Source organism: Pelodiscus sinensis, chromosome 3 (genome assembly GCF_049634645.1).
Source record: "Pelodiscus sinensis isolate JC-2024 chromosome 3, ASM4963464v1, whole genome shotgun sequence".
Classification (NCBI taxonomy): Eukaryota; Metazoa; Chordata; order Testudines; family Trionychidae; genus Pelodiscus; species Pelodiscus sinensis.
In genome coordinates this window covers 44,028,375-44,047,713 of record NC_134713.1, presented here as the reverse complement: position 1 = coordinate 44,047,713, position 19,339 = coordinate 44,028,375, and the positions used below count along the sequence as shown (strand labels likewise).

Genomic DNA, 19,339 nt, shown 5'->3' with positions numbered 1-19,339 from the left:
ACATTAAGATTTTAGCTCAACAGAAACATAAAAAAATGCATGCATCTTGTTACAATCATCTACCTGCATAATGTTACACTAGTGACTAGTGGTTACTTACACGTTAAACACACTGCATTCATGGGAGGAAGTGGGCAGCTCATAATGGACAAGACTCTTTAGAGTCTCTAGAGCAGTGACACTCAATTAGATCAGACCAAAGCCCAATTTGAGAACTTCATGATAGCACGCGGACAATTTGTGCAGGAGGCTGACCAAAACAAAAACCCAAACACCCCTCCTCCACCACCAACAAAAAAATTTTCAGCCGCGAATAAATAAAGTTGTTTGTTGCAATATAAATATTAGTGTTTCTGTCTTAATAAAGTTTTAAAATCAGAACTATTATCCATTTTTGTGGCAGTCTCTATTGGAAAGATGGCATTAACAATCTCAGGCTCGAGTCACATGGTTCACAATGTCATCTTTGTTTTTATCTCTGGCAACAAAGCTCCTCCAGCATTTCCAACATGCACTGCTTCGCAAGTTTGGAATCTGGGAAAGGCTTTTTCTTTTTAGCTAGTACATTCCCACATTCTCTGAAGAGAAGCAACTATTGCTTTTTCCTGTACAGTTGTTGATGTTGTGAGAATGACAGTTGAAGTGTGATATGAAGACTTCAGATTCAGTTTTGTCACATCTTGCAACACTGCCAGAAGCAAGTAACTGCTTTGATTCAAAGTAGGGACGTTAAATTTAGATTAATTGTCTAAGGGTATGTCTACACTACAAAGTTAATTCGAACTAACAGACGTTAGTTCGAATTAACTTTGATAGGCGCTACACTAGCGCTCCGCTAGTTCGAACTTAATTCGAAGTAGCGGAGCGCTTAATTCGAACTAGGAAAACCTCATTCTACGAGGACTAATGCCTAGTTCGAATTAACTAGTTCGAATTAACTCTTTTGCCCCCCTCCCGGCCCCGGAGCCCTTAAAGTGGCACGGGCTGGCTACGGTGCCCGTGCCAGGTGCAAGCCTGCCAGCACCCAGCCAGCAGACCCTGCACCTGGCACGGCTCGAGCCAGCCAGCCGCTGCCACCCAGGCCTCCGCCTCTTCCCAGGACCAGGCTGGCGGCTCCCGGGAGCCTGCCCGGGTCCGCAAGAGGCGGGCGCCCACCTGGTCTAGTGCAGACATTGCGGACCTCATCCACGACCTCCTCACTAGGCACAGGAAAGTGGCCGTCTAGGGCAGGATAGCTGCCAGCCTGGCCACCCAGGAGCAGGTTGGCATGAAAATCAAGGTGGTCCACTGAGACCCCCGACCCTGAGCCCTCAGCTTACAATGGCCGTACTGGGTCAGACCAAAGGTCCATCTAGCCCAGTAGCCTGTCTGCCGACAGCGGCCAACACTAGGTACCCTGGAGGGGATGGACCGAAGACAATGACCAAGCCATTTGTCTCATGCCATCCATCTCCAGCCTTCCACAAACAGAGGCCAGGGACACCATTCCTACCCCCGGCTAATACCACTCCATGGATCCAACCTCCATGACTTTCTCTCACTTCTCTTTAAACTCTGTTCTAGTTCTAGCCTTCACAGCCTCCTGCAGCAAGGAGTTCCACAGGTTGACTCTTTGCTTTGTGAAGAAGAACTTTCTGTTATTAGTTTGAAGCCTGCTGTCCATTCATTTCATTTGGTGTCCTCTAGTCCTTCTATTATAAAACTAATGAAGAACTTTTCTTTATGCACCCTCTCCACACCACTCATGCTTTTATAGACCTCTATCATATCCCTGCTCGGTCTCCTCTTTTCTAAGCTGAGAAGTCCCAGTCTCTTTAGCCTCTCTTCATATGGGACCTGTTCCAAACCTCTGATCATTTTAGTTGCCCTCCCCTCTCCCACCCTCTCTCTTCCCCTCTCCCACCTTCTTTTCCCAGTCTCCTCGAGTTTTGTTCAATAAACAGAGTTTCTATTTTTGACCACACGTGTCCTTTATTTTGTACATCAGGTAGGGGGGCTAGGGAGGGGTAAGTGGAAGGAGGTGAGGGAGGAATGGGGTATGAGCCCCCGATGGGGAGGGCTGGGCTGGCTCTGCGGGCTCCTCGGGGTGGAAACTCTCCTGAAGCCCCTTGATTGACCCCCCCTCCGGATGGCAGCCTGCAGCAAGTGCATCCGGGCTGATGGCCGAGTGCTGTGATGTGCCGAGTGTGGGCACTCAGGGCACTCCAAGCCAGGACTGCTTTGCAAGCGGGGAACCCCTGAGAACAGTCTGTCCGGGGCGGGGGTTGGGTCCCTTTAAGCACAGCCCTCAGCTAGCCTGAGGCAGCAGCCCCACACTTTAAGTCCTAATCTGATGCCCTGCCGGCACTACTTCTGGCCATCCTTAACCTCAGTTCAGGGTCCACTCAGTGTGGACATGCTAGTTCGAATTAGCAAAACACTAATTCGAACTAGTTTTTAAGTCTAGATGCGCTAATTCGAATTAGCTTAGTTCGAATTAACTAATTCGAATTAAGTTAGTTTGAATTAGTGCTGTAGTGTAGACATACCCTAATAGAATAGTTGATGCAATTTGCATAGAGTATTCCATTAATCAATAAGGGCGCCTCCGCCTTTGAAATGTAGTAACAGCCCCAGAGCTAAAACATTGCGCGGGGGGGGGGGGGGGAAGGGCGGGAAATAGCACAAGTAGTCCCCTGCTAGCACCATGCTCCCTGTGGCATTTCAAAGCGACAGTGCTGCATGGAGCCTGGAGTCAGATTCCCCAGCTGACCCCGGGTTCCATGCAGCGCTACCACTTTGAAACACCGTGGGGAGCCTCGCATCAGGCTCCACTTGGTGTTTCAAAGCAGCAGTGCCACATGGAGCTTAGGGTCAGCAGGGAAGTCTCCAGCTGACCTCAGACTCCACACGGAGCTGTTGCTTTGAAATGCTACATGCGGGGGACAGCTGGGGACTCCTCCCCCTCCCTTGCTGCCTCTTTCTGATAGAGGCAGCAAGGGGGATGGGAAGCAACTAGTCGACTAGTGTGTTGACTATATCTGATAAGCATTTGTTTATCGGATAGTTGACTAGTCATTCACATCCCTAATTCAAAGTGGTGCCTTGTGTTGATAGACTTACCTATGGATAGTGTTTTGGCATATTAAACACAAGGTCTTGCATATATAATGTATCATAATAAAAAAAATCCTCTGTCCAGTTTAGGTTAAATCCTCAGTTTTTACTGTCAAATTTGCAGTGTTTACTCCCACTCACATCCATTTTTTGCTCCATTTCCATCGCCAATGAAAAATTGGGTGGCATCCTCACTCAGTCATTGCCAATGCTGTCGTGAGAACTTACAGTCCATTAAGATACTACTAAGGAAATCATAGGGAAATGATATGCAGAAGATCACTGTTTGTGAATTTAATTATAAACATTTTTAAGGTGAGCTGGTGGGCCACATTTGGCCTATGGCCACCTATTGAGTGTCGCTGCTCTAGAGTCTCAACTTAAATAAAATGAAAGTCTTTAGGTGCACAGTTGTGAAAATAAAGAAACCCTTCAAAATATGAAGGAACTGTGACTAATGCAGAGACATCTGAGTTTTCAGAGAGTCTGTAACTATAATTCTGATGTATGAACTGCCCTATTCAGTTCAGTGGTGCTAAATCAGAGGCCAGTTTTCATATTTTAAATGTCAACATTGTAATTCTTTCACTGCTCATCAATGCGTGTAAGAATGCAAAGGAATTATAATATCATGAAGGTGTACCTCAGAGTTTCCCAAAGTATATAATACATGAGGAGGATGAGCAAAGGCTTACCTGGGTGCAGAGGATTATAATTTGAAATGGGGTTGCAATAGACATCTGACTGGTTTCATTCGGGAGGGAGGGACCTTGTTAGAGGGACCTCAACTTAAAAAAATGGAGGAAACTCTCTCTCTCTCTCCCTCTGATGACATTAATGACATTTCTGGTACTTCCTGTTTCTGTTTGGATCAGATTATATCCTATGTATAGCTGTTTGGGTTTTTTCCACAGTAATTTGGTATTGCAAAATGTTTTCTTTTGGAATGTAATTTCCTTTTGCATTTGCAATACATGTAACTTGATCTTATGTTGAGATTCAAGTAGAATTATATTGTCTTTGCTGTGTGGGTGTGACACGTAAGTAGTTTGGAAAATGTCAGGAATAATTCATTATTGAAAATTTTTCCATATAGCTTGTTTCCATTAGTTTTCCATATAAACATAAATATGCTTCTGATGTTAGTTCCACTTCAGATGGTCGTCTTGTAAATTGCAGACGACATAAGCAAGATATCTTGTACTAAAATGCATTTATTTAAAATTAGCTACAAATATGTTAGTTAATTATTTGTTCAAAGCAAGGATATACAAATTTCTCCCATAGCTCAGATCTAGCAGAAGAGGAATTGGATTGATTCCTGATGCTGTTCTCACACGCACATATGTGCTGACAGTTAGAGATCATCTCATAGATCCTACATTGGCAGAATTTAGTGCCTGTGGCAGGGATAACTGCTTAAGAAGAGACTGCCTGCCCTTTTTTATGCCACAATCAGACAGTCCTCTGGAAGCTCAGAATGCTTTCTGTAAGACACAGATCACCAGACTGTGGAGCACACTCTCTAAGGGGGTGCTTAGGAACCTTTGGTGGCCGGTGGGGCCTGGCCAGCCCTTACAGTGGTGGGGAGAGAGCACCACTTAGCCACTTCTTGCCCCTTCTACTTCGGTTCCACCTGCAGCCACATCCCTGATCCCAGCCCCCACTGGCCCATCCCCAGTGTCAGTGTGGCTCTGCCCCGGCCATGCCCCAACCTTGAGTGCTGCCTGCTGCTCCATTCCAGTCAGCCAAGTGTGGGAGCAAGGCAGGGCTAGAGCCAGCCTTTACTTCAGCTCAGCTGTGGTCCTGCTCACACCCGTGGTTGCAGCTCAGGCCTTGCCATGCTCCTGGCCCCAGATTGCCTGCCAGCTACAGCACTAGTTCCAGCTCCCTTACCCTAATCCACATTTCTTCTCACTCCAGCTATGGCCCTGCTTCCAGCTCTGAAGGCGTGGGAGGGTTGCAGAGAGGGTAAGAGGATTGATCCTCAAAAGTTTGGAAATCACTGCTCTATGTTGTTTTAATGGGGACCCAAAATGAGAATGTAGATGAAAGACCCACAACCTCTGCTGTGACTGGCAGAGGTCACATTTAATAGGGTGTAGGATCTCTCTTGTGCCAAAAGAATCCAAAATCAGGTTAGGCAGGAATGTTGAAAGTGCTGTCAATTTGTTGCCTGTCTTTTGGCCTTTTGGCCTTTCTACTGTTCTTTTGATATTTAATACATAATACATTAATAAAATATAGAAAATACATAAGGGGGTTTAATGTAAGTTTATATTGAAGCTAATTTTGTTTTTATATTTTTCTTGGCATAGTGACTGCCCAATTCAAGAGTGGCATGCTGAAATATGTAAGAGTGTATACATTAGAGAAAATCAATATTCAATATCATTGTGAATTCTTTCTCCCTCCTCTGATTTGGCAGGTGCGCAAGCATGTGAATGACCTGTATGAAGACCTGAGGGATGGACATAACTTGATCTCCCTTTTAGAAGTCCTTTCTGGGGATACCTTGGTGAGCTTTTTTAATCACTGTGCAATCATTTTGGGCCATTATATACCCAATTATGCTGTTCTCTAACTCTTCAGATGTGGGCTGTAAGGAGTCTCTTTGATGATCCCACTATTGCAACTGTTGATCCCAAAGGCATATGTTGTATTTTTTTGGGTACATACCACACCATGAACAGTGTGGGAATATGAACTGTTTTTGTTAGTCGTCTTCTATGATCATGAGACTTCTCTTTCTTTTCATAGATTAATGCCCTAGTTCTTTCTCTCTTTCCTTTTTTCCCTGAGTGTTCTTTAGCAAATATTAAATAAATAATATTACTTCACATTAATAGCAAGGAAAAAATGTCCCTGATTTATCTAACACACTCCTCAGGTGTCATTTCCTTTCTTTGTAAGCATTACTTCCCTTGCTTGTTATTTGTTCTCTTCATTATGTTCTTCTGTTCATGCTTTTTTCTTCATTTGTGGTCTGTCTTGTGTCTTTGCTGTCCTATCTTCTATCTGTTATATTCATTAGCCAAGGGAGCGAGATTTTTTGAAGACCTTACGGTTGGTGAGTTCAACAGAAGCATGCGCGTTTGAACAGCATGAGGATGTGGAGGATGAGGATAAGGGGGTAGGTGTCGACCCCCATAACTATACTAACTTAGTATTTGAAGTATGGTATCTGCTAACTTAAAAGTAACCTGTTAGTTTGGTGTTCTGCAGTAGTTCAGTGGAAAGGATGGAAGAACTTACACTGATCAACCACGATATACGTAATCTGAGAGACTGATAAAATGGAGATATGACAAAGACGTGTTATTTTTCATTCAGTTTGTTTGCAAACAGTGAAATGCAAAGCTTGTTAAGATCTCCACTTATTTTCAATCACTACACTGCAGAAATATAACAGTGTGTAAGTGACAATCAAAATATTATGGAATAATGTTATTTTATATTAAATTACACTTCTTTTTATTTTCAGTCACTGTAATTTCTGTAGCAATTATGCAGATATATAAGCAAAGGGTGAAATCTTGGCTCCATTGAACTAAATGGTAAAACTCCCATATATAACATATGTACAACATAATATTATATGGAATTATATATATATGGAATTATGGAATTTAGACTAATTATGAAAATATACTATAGCAGTTTATCATCACATAGATGGTTGATCTGATTTAACTATAATTACTTTCAAAGTAGATAGTGAATAGTGTAGTTGTCACAGGTACGTGTAGAGCTTGAGCTAATAAATATATTGATTCTGTGTAGGGCTTATTTTATGGCAACAGATATGTTGAATTACCATTTTTTAAATTATGTCATCCAGAAGGGAAATATCTACTTAAAATCTAAAAGGCTGGGTATTGGCTGGATCTAAGGAAGTTTCATGCCTCTGTAGAAGCCACATTACTAGTGTTTGCTAAAGCAACTTTGTATGTTAGGTCCAGATTCTGTCCTTGGATTCACAACATGTCATGCTGCTGTTGTGATTTCATTGGAATGCGTGTGCTTTGATCCAAAGGCATACTGTCTCAAGACACTTGCACTTTAGCTGTATAATATTTCCCCTCTGTGATCTTATGTTATTTTTTGACAATCTGAACTTCAGCAAACACTCCTTGTTTGTAAAGTAAGGTGTCAATTTTATAATCCTTAGTTCCACTCCTGGAAGTTATTCTATAGTAAAGATTGAAGGGGTTGATCTAAATCTGTCAGTTGTTTTAAAACAGATTGAAATCTTATATGGTAATTTAAAATTCCATTTTTGTGTTTTAGCTTATGCTTCTTTTCCAATTGCATTTCATCATGTTTCCTCTTGGCAAACACTTGATATTCCTTAGGTGGGGCAAGGGGAGTTCAATTAAGGAAAATCTATGACTGTCTGACTATTTCACAGAGATTGTCTGAGGAAATACTCATATTCATTGCTGAGCTGGATGCGTAGTTTGTAGTATGCTTCAGCATATTACTGTGAAAGTTTGTGAAAAATCTGAAATAAGGAAGAAGGATCCTAATATTTGGATGTTAAGATGACGTAAATTTAACTACTTTCCTATTGTTGATCTCTGACAGCTAAGTAAAATATTCCTTTTGTGTGTAATTCTTCCTCTTGGTGATTTTACACTAACTGCATGCTGTTTTGCCATGTTTCCATTAACACACCATGCATAATTGTTTTAGAGTTTCTTTTTTGTTAATTTGGTTTTGCACTGGGATGAACGGGATCCTTCAACTTTTTTTATGCTTCACTTTCGTAAGTGTTCAAACAGTTCTGCTACAATGAAATTTTGCCTGAGGAAGGAGTATATAGTTAGGCATTGCGGGTATGTCTACACAGCAAGATTAGTCTGCGCCATGGCAGGCAATTATTTCGAAATAATGTCGAAATATTGTCAAGCTGTAGGACTTCTTACTCTGACTCCTGTAACCCTCATTGTACAAGGAGTAAGGAAAGTCAGAGGAAGAGTGCTCTATTTCGAAATAAGTGCTGTGTGGATGCTTCCAATTTTGAAATACACTATTTCAAAATAAGCTACACAATTAACGTAGATCAATTTGTGTAGCTTATTTCGAGTTAAGCCCTGCTGTGTAGATGCACCCTGTGTCTACAATTACAGGGTTTCTGTTAGTAGGAAAGAGTTTATTTTCATTACATGTTTCTCAATATATATTTATTAATATTGAAATTGATGTGATTAAAACACAAACAAAATCTAAAACCACAACCCACCTACATATTAAGGTAAGTTTCTTAATACACTGTTATCAGAGTCATTAATTGGACAGCTCAGAGATACACTTGATTATTATTTGTGATTTGGTTTAACTGAAGTGTGGTAAAACTTTTGTTATGATGCAGCATCTAGGTATCCCCCACTATGGCTTCGATTTTGCAATCTGGTTCATATGGGTAGACCCCATGCCAATGGGGAGCCCTCTTGATATTAGTAGAACTTGTAATGGACACAGGCATCTATGGATCAAATTGCAGGATCAAGGCCTTTATTTCCCGTCTCCAATAGTTGTGCTAGTAAATTTCAACTGCAATGAAAATAGGTTTTATATAAATTCATATCTCAGTCGCTTTTCCCCAAAGTTACTAAGTTTCAATTAAACTTTTGTATTAGATGTCAAAACATTAGTATTTTTAAAGATTTAAAGTGTAAACTTTTAAATCATATGGTCTACGTTGGAGGAATTTTGGTCTTTTGAAAATCTCACAACTTTCATTTTCCAATTTTAGCCCCGAGAGAAAGGTCGGATGCGTTTTCACAGACTACAGAATGTACAAATTGCACTTGACTATTTGAAAAAACGCCAGGTATGGTCATACTTTAATAAATAAAACTTAAGGGAAAATTGTACATATGCAACTAATAGAATTTGATGAGGGAAGGATTTATTATGGTGTGTTAACTAGTGGTGGTGGTGGTGGTGATGATGATTAGGTGAGAGATGTATAGCAAAGGTGTAAAGCCACTCTTGTCTCTGCCTTGTTTTGGGGTTTCCCATAGTCATCCCCATCCCAGCGAAGTTCAAGGAGCCACAGGTATTGCCTTATCTAACATTCTGGTACCTGAGAATACCTGGAGCACAATGGCACTCTTGCCAATGCTCCCTTTTTGAAGGAATTTCCCCAACATGCATCCTGTGGTGCCTCCATGTCATGGTACTTTTGTGAGAATTCCCCAGTAATCACTTATGGCAGCTTTACAGCCCTTTGAAAACTATGGTATGCCATATCTTCAGTACTTTGTACAGATGTGGTCTCCTCACCTCAAAAAAGATATTTTGGCCTTGGAAAGGGTTCAGAAAAGGGCAATTACAATGATTAGGGGTTTGGAACAGGTCCCATGTGACGAGAGGCTAAAGAGACTGAGACTTTTCAGCTTAGAAAAGAGGAGACTGAGAGGGGATATGATAGAGGTCTATAAAAGCATGAGTGGTGTGGAGAGGGTGAGTAAAGAAAAGTTCTTCATTAGTTCCCATAATAGAAGGACTAGAGGACACCAAATGAAATGAATGGACAGCAGGTTTAAAACTAATAAGCGGAAGTTCTTCTTCACACAGCACATAGTCAACCTGTGGAACTCCTTGCCAGAGGAGGCTGTGAAGGCTAGAACTATAACTGAGTTTAAAGAGAAGTTAGTTAAATTCTTGGAGGTTGGGTCCATGGAGTGCTATTAGCCAGGGGATAAGAATGGTGTCCCTGGCCTCTGTTTGTGGAAAGCTGGAGATGGATGGCACGAGACAAATCACTTGGTCATTGTCTTCGGTCCATCCCCTCCTGGGTTCCTGGTGGTGGCCGCTGTCGGCAGACAGGCTACTGGGCTAGATGGACTTTTGGTCTGACCCACTACGGCTATTCTTATGTTCTTATGGTCTAAGCTCAGGGTCAGGGGTCTCACTGGACCAACTTGATTTTCATGCAGACCTGCTCCTGAGTTCGCATGTGGGCTTTGGTGGCCAGGCTGGCAGCTATCCTGCCCTAGACGGCCACATTCCTGTGCCTAGTGCAGAGGTCGTGGATGTTGGAGGCCTCTCCCAAACCTCGATGAGGTCCACGATCTCCGCACTAGACCAGGCGGGCGCCCGCCTCTTGCAGCCCCGAGCAGGCTCCTGTGAGCTGCCAGCCTGGTCCGCGGAAGAGGCGGAGGGCTGAGTGGCAGCAGGTGGCTGGCTCATGCCATGCCAGGTGCAGGGTCTGCTGGCTGGGTGTTAGCAGGCTTGCTACTGGCACGAGCACTGTAGCCAGACCGTGCTTCTTTAAGGGCTCCGAGGCCGGGAGGGAGGCTGAAAAGTTTCCCTGGTTTGGCCCAGAGTGGCCACCAGGGCAAGCTGGGAAGGGCTAACCTCCAACTAGTTCGAATTAAGTGGCTACACAGCCCTTAATTCGAACTACTTAATTCGAACTAGGGGTTAGTTCTTGTAGAATGAAGTTTACCTAGTTCGAATTAAGCGCTCTGCTAGTTCGAATTAAATTCGAACTAGCGGTTTGTATGTTTAGCCACTATTAAAGTTAATTCGAACTAGCGGCTGTTAGTTCGAATTAACTTTGTAGTGTAGACATACCTTGGGTGACTCCCAGTTGAAGGACTATATTGTGATTTCGTTTAGTCAGACCCCAAACATCAGTAATTTTGAGGGCTAAATTTGGAAAGCAAAATGAGTAAAATAAAAGCTATATATGACCATAGCGTACATTTTTCTCAAACTTTAAAGCTTTAATAATGTACAGGTTGAAACTCTTTATTTCAACACTGTGACAAGGGCCTCTCTTACCCAGGCCGCTGCTTGGGCTGGCCTCTTGCCCCACCCCCAGGCCTGGGGCTTGTAGCTGGTTTCTGGCGTAGGGAGCCTAGCTACACTTCATAGGACTCCCTCTTCTGCTGTTTCTGTTATAAAGTTGTTAACGGTTTACTGACAAACTCTGGCTCTCCTCTACCTCTTCTTCTATCCTCTCACTCTCCCCTCCGCCTTCTAATTGTGGAGACTTTTCAAGGCTTTCAGCAAGCCAGCAGTGGAGTCAACTGGCCCCAGTCTGCCTGAGCCAGCTCCCTACCAGCTGCTTCTAATTGTCCTATGGTCCTTTGCTTCTATTTAGCAGGTCTTTTACCCTTTTTGGGCTGCCTTTTTCCCACTCTGCAGCAGCACCCTGGCCTGACCCTGCCACAGCACTCTCTCACTGGCAACCATCTGATTTTTGTTAGCCAGATGTCCACTGATCATGTGTGTGTAGCCAAGTTTCCCATGGTCCCATAAAATTTACAGCCACTAGTTCTGGCTCTCATTGTTCTGTCCTGTTGTTTAGCTCTAATTTACCCCTAAATGTCTTCTAAGAGTCTAGTAAGCAGTGGAAGTGTTGGTAATGCTGCTAAACACTATTGACCTCTCATGGTCTGGCAGATTCTCTGGTACAACACTGGTCAGTTCCCAAGGGTGCCTGACTAGAGGTTCAACCTTTAGTAGGAGGAAAACAATGAAGACATCTCTTAATTTTTGTATAACTCTGGGATATATTGTCCTTTTTTTCCATGGGGAATGCCTACTCACCTTAATTATACCTATGTGGATGAATCAAGAAGAAAATATGCCCTGTACATAAGATGTTGATACAAGTGTGTATCCTAAAGAACAAACAGAAATAATCATTGATTAATAAGAGCATCACATGCATTTAATATGTCATCTTTCAATTGCCAGATTTCATAGACACATTTGTGTGTGTGTGTGTGTGTGTGTGTGTAAATGGAATAATATATATGAAAATGATTGTAATAGGTTACCAGAAAGCATACATAACACAGTGAGGCTACGTCTACATTGGCATCCCTTTCCGGAAAAGGAGTGCTGATGAGACGAGTCGGAATAAGAAAGTAGGAATAAGAAATCCTCCGGAAAAGGGCTTATTTTTCGGAGAATCGCGTCTAGACTGGCGCTTTTCTCCGGCTTATCCCCAAACTGGAAAAAAGCGGCAGCCATGTAAATGCAAATGCCGCGGGGATATTTAAATCCCCCGCGGATTTGCAATTCCGACTCGTCTCATTAGCATCCCTTTTCCGGAAAGGGATGCCAATGTAGACGTAGCCTGAGAGATTATCAGAGTTGCAAATATGGCTGTCCATTGATTTTGAAACTTCAGTGATAATTTTAATTCTGTTCATTACTTAAGATGTGTGGAATAGTTGGAAGGTGTGCTTATTTCTGATTAATTATATTAGAAATGTAAACATTGAAAAATAATGTCATTGCTTTAGTTAGGGACGTTAAAATACATTTATTTTTGTAAATGTATAACTGCTAAAGTTTTTAGCAGTTACACTTACGCGAGGGGGAAGCTGGAGCTGGTACTTAAAGCCGACTCCCCACGCACAGCGGCTCTTGCTTTCCCCCAGCTCTCCCTGCGTGAAAGAGGAGCTGTGAGGGTTGACCAATGAGCTCATCGGTTAACCGTGTATATGAGTACATGTTGACATCAGTAGCTTCATGGTGCCAGAGCGGCACTCTCTTTTGTGCAGGAGAGTGGGTGAAGGGGAAAGTGCCTAAGAACCAGTTGTAGCTCCCTCATGCTGATGGTTCTCCTGTACTGCTCTGGGCCCTGGGATGATTTCCTGCCCCCTTCTGATCTACTACATGCTTAATACAGTCTCTTTCTTACGTGCTCCTTACACTGGGATGGAGGACAGCTGGCCCAGGAAACTTTATGCTAGCTGAAAGTTTGTCCCCAATTAGGGTGGTTTTTAACTGGCCAGTTACAGCCGAAGCCAGGTCCTTTGCACTGCGCAGGGGAGAGAGATTTGAAATGTGGCCTAATATATTTGTAACTGAATATATTCAGAATGTTAGTAGTGTTTAGCTTAGAGTCAGTCCCAAGTTGTAGGATAGATGTTTTCAGAACCAATTTGTTTTGGCTTTTACCTATATTTTTCTTTCCACAATGGCAGGTGAAACTGGTAAATATTAGAAATGATGACATAACAGATGGAAATCCCAAGTTGACTTTGGGGTTAATATGGACCATAATTTTGCACTTTCAGGTAAGCCTTGTTTCTCTTCACAATATATAATCAATCAGATACCATGTTTTCTGGTAGATGATTATAATGAGTGCATGAATCAGTTGCAGTAGGCCTCTCTAGAAACTGTAACATGGCATCTCTCTTCTCCACTGTTTGAAAACTCTGATGACTGATATGGTCAAATATGCATACTGAATCATAAGCTAGTTAGTTTGACATCTCATTTCCTCTTTGTAGAGAGATCCCAAAAGGAGGCTATTTTATGCTTAATTTTATAAAACAAGCCTTTTTGTGCATTTCCTTCAATAATAATAAAAAGGTTTTTTTTTTCCTCTCATACAGACTTCTTCTGTTGAGCTATAAGATAGGAAAAATGCAATTATTTTAGCATTGTTTGGAGTTGCAGTTTTCTGCTGATTTTGAATTTAAATTTTTCTTGCAACATTTTTGAAGAATGCAAATCAATTAAATCATTTTATTTTGAAGGTAATACCTGTTTTGGTAGTACTGGATCACACTAAACGGCACTATAATTTTTACACGATTGGATTGTGTACAGCAGAATTGATTTTTATAGTATGCAGTATAAAATTGCATTTCAAAATTAGTGCTTGCCAGTAGTACTGGAGTTATATGATGTAATGCGGATGACTGTTAATCTTTATTTAGTGAGACTACTATTATATTGTCAGTGATTCAGTTTGGTGCAGGCATTTTACATGATCAGAAACCTACATATTCAAATAGATATGTGTTTACTTAGTATCATACTTGTTATTGTTTAGGATTTTTTGTTCAAAAACTATTATAAAAAAACTCTTGTAGTGTAATTTAGCTGTCTACATGTAAATGCTATACAGGAATAGGAAGGGGCATAAATGTACAGGAAAAATGCTATGTTTTAAGTATATGTATTTCTGAAAATTGAAACGAGTAAGGGTAAAGTATACTTACGTTTACTGGCACTACTTATGTCATGTGCTAGTGATAGAAATGAAGCCGTGTTAGTCTGGTGTAGCTGAAACAAAATACAGGACTATGTAGCACTTTAAAGACTAACAAAATGGTTTATTAGATGATGAGCTTTCGTGGGCCAGACCCACTTCCTCAGATCAAATAGTGGAAGAAAATAGTCACAACCATATATACCAAAGGACACAATTAAAAAAAATGAACACATATGAAAAGGACAAATCACATTTCAGAACAGAAGGGGGATGCGGGGGAGGGGGGAAAGGAAGGAGGAAGGTGAATGCCTGTGAGTTAATGATATTAGAGGTGGGGAAGGGTAGATGTCTGTGAGTTAATGGTATTAGAGGTGATAATTGGGGAAGCTATCTTTGTAATGGGTAAGGTAGTTGGGGTCTTTGTTCAGCCCCCCACGGAGAGTGTCGAATTTTAGCATGAATGCCAGTTCAGAGGATTCCCTTTCAAGTGCAGATTTGAAAGTCTTCTGAAGTAGGATGCATGCGATTAGGTCATTGAGACAGTGTCCTTTCTGGTTGAAATGGCAAGAAACTGTTTTTTCTTTGTGATCCTGTCTAATGTCTGTTTTGTGAGCATTGATTCTTTGGCGAAGTGTCTGAGACGTTTGTCCAATGTACATAGCAGACGAACACTTTCAGCACATGATAGCATAGATTATATTTCTGGAGGCGCAGGAATATGTATTCTTGATCTGATAACTCACTTGGTTAGGCCCAATAATGGAGTCAGCAGAGTGAATATGTGGACAAAGCTGGCAACGGGGTTTGTTGCAAGGGAAAGTACCAGGGTTGGTATTAGTGTGGTATGTCCTGTGGTTGTTGGTAAGAATCATCTTGAGGTTAGGTGGTTGTCTATAAGAGACTATGGGTCTGTCTCCCAGAGCTTCTTTGAGTTTAGTGTCCTGTTCCAGTATAGGCTGTAATTTATTGATAATGTGTTGGAAAAAGGAAATACCGGACATTTCACATGTCTGGTATTTTCTGGGTTTTTTTACTGGATGGGGGACCCAAATAATGGACAATGCAGGCGAAAACCGGATACCTGGCAACCCTAATAAAAAATGAACTTTTATTTCCAAAGGCCTGCATTTAAAAATACTCACAGCTGACCTGCACTCAACTTAATTACAGCTGATTTCAGACAGAAGGAAAATAACTTTCAGATTAAAAAGGCACCAAAGCTGTTAAACTTCAAGGCTGCATCTAGATTCGCATGATTTTCCGGAAATGCTTTTAACTTTTTGCGGAAAAGTGTCCGTGCCAATCTAGACGCGCTTTTCCGCAAAAAAGCCCCAATCGCCATTTTCGCGATCGGGGCTTTTTTGCACAAAACAAATCTGAGCTGTCTACACTGGCCCTTTTGCGCAAAAGCTTTGCGCAAAAGGGACTTTTGCCTGAACAGGAGTGTGACGGTGCGTTGGGGGTCCCCCGTCTCCTGCACCCCAAAATGGCACAAACAGACTGCACCAGCCGGTGGAATAGAGGAAGTTTATTGCCTCTCCAGGTTACAGCACAGCACAGATGTAGTCTGGTCACAGAGCTGGGCTAGGATGCCTCAGGCCCCCTTGAGATGGGGGAGACTGGGCCCCTAAACTCCAGCCCCTTTCCCTAGGCTTTCTCCTCCATGCTCCCAGCCAGCAACCAACTAACTCTCTTCCAGCCCTGCCCCCAGCCAGGGCAGCATTCCACCTTCCTTTGTTCCTCTCCATGGGGGGTGTCTGGCCATACTGGTTTGCATAGTGACTCATCCTGTTTTGCTGGGTCGTGGTACCCACGGCAGCCAGTGGGGGTTACCCCAGAGCCAGCAGCATAGAAACCAGCCAGGTACCCCCACTACGTCACAAGGAGCAGAACAGTATTTCCACAAGAAACACTGATTTCTTACATGAGATCGTCAGTGCTTTTGCGGAAATTCAAGGGGCAAGTGTAGACAGCTGGCAAGTTTTTCCGGAAAAGCGGCCGATTTTCCAGAAAAACTGGCCAGTCTAGACACAGCCCAAGAGTTCCAGGCACTCCCAAACTATCACTTACCAGATTTTATCTCTAGCTTCCCATTGTCAGACTCCTTTACAATATGTGAGACATATCCTTAACCCTTGTTCCAGCAGCTCATGTTCCATCCAGTCCTGCTCACCCTGGATGATAGAATGCAGAAAAAAGCATCGTTCTCTCAGATGCAGTATGAGATGGCATCATCTCTTTCCTTTATTCAGCAAGCATGTGTTTTTGCTATTGGTGTTCTTGCCTGATAGGGTATGTCTACACCGCAGCTCAGAGTGTGCTTCCCAGCATGGGTAGACATAACATACAGATGCTAACTCTGCTTGAGCTAGCATGCTAAAAATAGCAAAGTATTAGGGAGCAGCCCAGGAATGATAGGAAGGATGGTGCAATGATTTTCACAGTGGGGCATGTTTACCCGTTGGGATACACAAGCTGTCATCAGGAGATAAGTGAGAAAAATTTTGTAATGGTGGACAACATACTTTATTTGTAAGACTTGGCAATCTAATCGTAGATCTAATCTTTTCTATCCATATGAAGATTTTTTTCCACCACATGCAGAATCAGGTTTTTTATGTGCAAATGTGCCATTACCAGTAGAATCAAAATCCTAGCTCTGACCACTCCCACCTGCCACACTGCTCCCAGGGAGCCAGCTGCTACCCAGCACTGCTGCTTCTGATACAGCAGTAGCAGCATGTGATGTCAGGTGGCTCCCTGGAAGCCGATGCACGCAGGGAGTTGGCTTTTAAGCTGGTTCCCCATGCATATCAGCTCAGGCCTGCTACCCCACACTGCTGCCTCTGTATCAGAGACAGCAGCACGGGGCAGCAGGTGGCTCTCGGGAGCTGGATCAGGTGCCAAAAGCCATATAGCTTTTTGGGTAACCGATAAGCATGAGCTTATTGGTTGCCTGTTTAAACGACAACACCCTTTCATCCCTGCTCCTGAGTAGCCACACAAGTGCTTCGCTTACAGGACCACTGATTATGACCCCACTCAGATCAAGCTACACAATTGACTATATTATTTGGAAAGGGGTATGCAGCATAAAAAAACTGACAGCCTCTATTTGAGATAGTATCAGACTGAGATGCAGAAGAACCCTCTTTTTGTTCTGTGTTTCTACAGCACCTAAGAGCTAGGGTAAAACAGCTAACATTACAAATAAGTAATGAGAGACCTGTGTTCAATCCCCAGCTACTCTGGCTTTAGCTTCCCACCTCACATACAATTTACTGTGTGAGAGGCTCTGTAGTCCTTGCAGTGAAAGACATATGAGCACCTAAATAGATGGACACATATGAAGGCTGCCCAACAACTGTGGCCCTATCCCATTTTCTTTTTCAAGTTACTAAAGGTTCACAGTGCGACATTTTGATGCCCAGCATCCATGTGGGTTCTTCTGCTTAGATTGTTTGGCTGGTGGCAGTCATCTAAGAAGAGGTGCTACCTGCTTTTCTGCCCTTACTGCTTGCTGGCTTTGAACTCACTGAAGGCATTGGGATCCCCATCTGAAGGATTCATGTTTAATCTGCTCCTGATTTAAAACCAGTGAAAGGTCAAAGACTGATCTTTTCAAAGATTTAAAGATGGAGTTAATGCAGTCAGTGTCCTAATCCTGTAATAGGGGATGCATTAAGTAATGTGGCAAAACTGTCCTTCATAAAAGACACCTTTAAAGGAGACACTCCCCCTCTTTTAACCACTCCCCCCAGAAGAACTCCTAATTGCCTCCCTCCAGCAATTTGCCAGATTTGCTAAATCTTAGCTACAAAAACTGGGCAGAATTTTCTGCGGTTGTGGTCGCTTTTTTACTTTCCAAGACGTTATCTCACTGGATACTTTTCCCTCTCCTGGGTGGTCTGTTGCTGAAGTCTGTGAGCTGTTGTACCTGCAAGCTTAACAACATTTTCTGATTTTGAGGCAGTAAATTGCACGAATAAGCTGATGCAGTTGTGGAAATGAGCATCTTTTTATGTTGGAAAGTAGTCCCCTTTATGGACTTGAAATGTGGAGAAATTGGAAAGGGTACAGAGAAGAGCGACAAGAATGATTAAAGGTCTAGAGAACATGACCTATGAAGCCAGGCTTCATGAACTGAGCTTGTTTAGTTTGGATAAAAGAAGATTAAGGGGGGACATGATAGCGGTTTTCAAATATCTAAAAGGGTGTCACAAGGAGGAAGGAGAAAATTTGTTCCTCTTGGTTTCTGAGGACAGGACAAGGAGTAATGGGCTTAAAGTGCAGCAAGGGAGGTTTAGATTGGACATTAGGAAAAAATTCCTAACTGTCAGGGTGGTCAAATATTGGAATAAATTGCCAAGGGAGGTGGTGGAATCTCCCTCTCTGGAGATATTTAAGAACAGGTTAGATAGACATCTGTCAAGGATGGTGTAGATGGAGCTTGGTCCTGCCTTGAGGGCGGGGGGCTGGACTCGATGACCTCTCGAGGTCCCTTCCAGTCCTATGATTCTATGATTCTAACATTGTAACTCGATGTATAAAAACAGGGTGAGCACAGTGCTGCATACTAATAACCCACATGACTTTCTGAAGGTGATGTCACCACAAGAAGTAACACAGCAATTCAAAGTCAATAAAAGAATAAAAGTTAGGCAATCAGTCACATAAAGATTTTCTTGGTTATAGTAACAAGAGTCTGTTTATATACTGGTAAATAGATGAATGCCATGAGTTAAGTAATCACCTTCTATGGCCATTTGATACCTTAATCTTAACCTCTTGTTTGCACATAAGCCTTCCTCACAGAAAGCTCATCACCTAATAAACCATCTTGTTAGTCTTTAAAGTGCTACATAGTTCTGTCTTTTGTTTCAGTTTCAAATCAAATTATAGTCAAGTTCAGTATTAATAGTTTAAAGATTTTATCTTATCATTTCTTCACCTAGGTATAGTTTTCACCTGTTGATGTATGCTTCTGTTTCAGATAAACTGTCTGTAGTCTCTCTTTAATACTCTGTGCAAATTCATTCCTAACTCCAGGGCTGGTCTACACTGGCCACATAACCCGTAATAGCTATGGAAATGAGAGAAGTCAGAATAGGGAAATGCGCGGGGGAATTAAATATCCCCTGCGGGATTTAAATAAACATGGCCGCCGCTTTTTTCCGGCTTGGGGAAAAGCCGGAAAAGAGCGTCCAGACTGGCGCGATCCTCCGGAATAAAGCCCTATTCCGGAGGATCTCTTATTCCTAC

General features: G+C 42.5%; 1 protein-coding gene across 26 annotated transcripts in view; it reads left to right on the top strand.

Annotated features, from left to right (window-relative positions):
• The window catches only part of DST (dystonin), a 470,874-nt gene that overhangs the window by 194,616 nt on the left and 256,919 nt on the right, over positions 1-19,339 (top strand). For 14 of the 26 annotated variants that reach the window (XM_075923660.1, XM_075923659.1, XM_075923640.1 and 11 more), the window contains 4 exons: positions 5,525-5,614; positions 6,131-6,166; positions 8,855-8,932; positions 13,056-13,148. In XM_075923660.1, coding sequence (XP_075779775.1) covers positions 5,525-5,614; positions 6,131-6,166; positions 8,855-8,932; positions 13,056-13,148 — 297 coding nt within the window. The remainder of the gene's footprint in view (positions 1-5,524; positions 5,615-6,130; positions 6,167-8,854; positions 8,933-13,055; positions 13,149-19,339) is intronic. The other 12 variants (XM_006110983.4, XM_025182427.2, XM_075923642.1 and 9 more) reach the window with 1 other exon arrangement.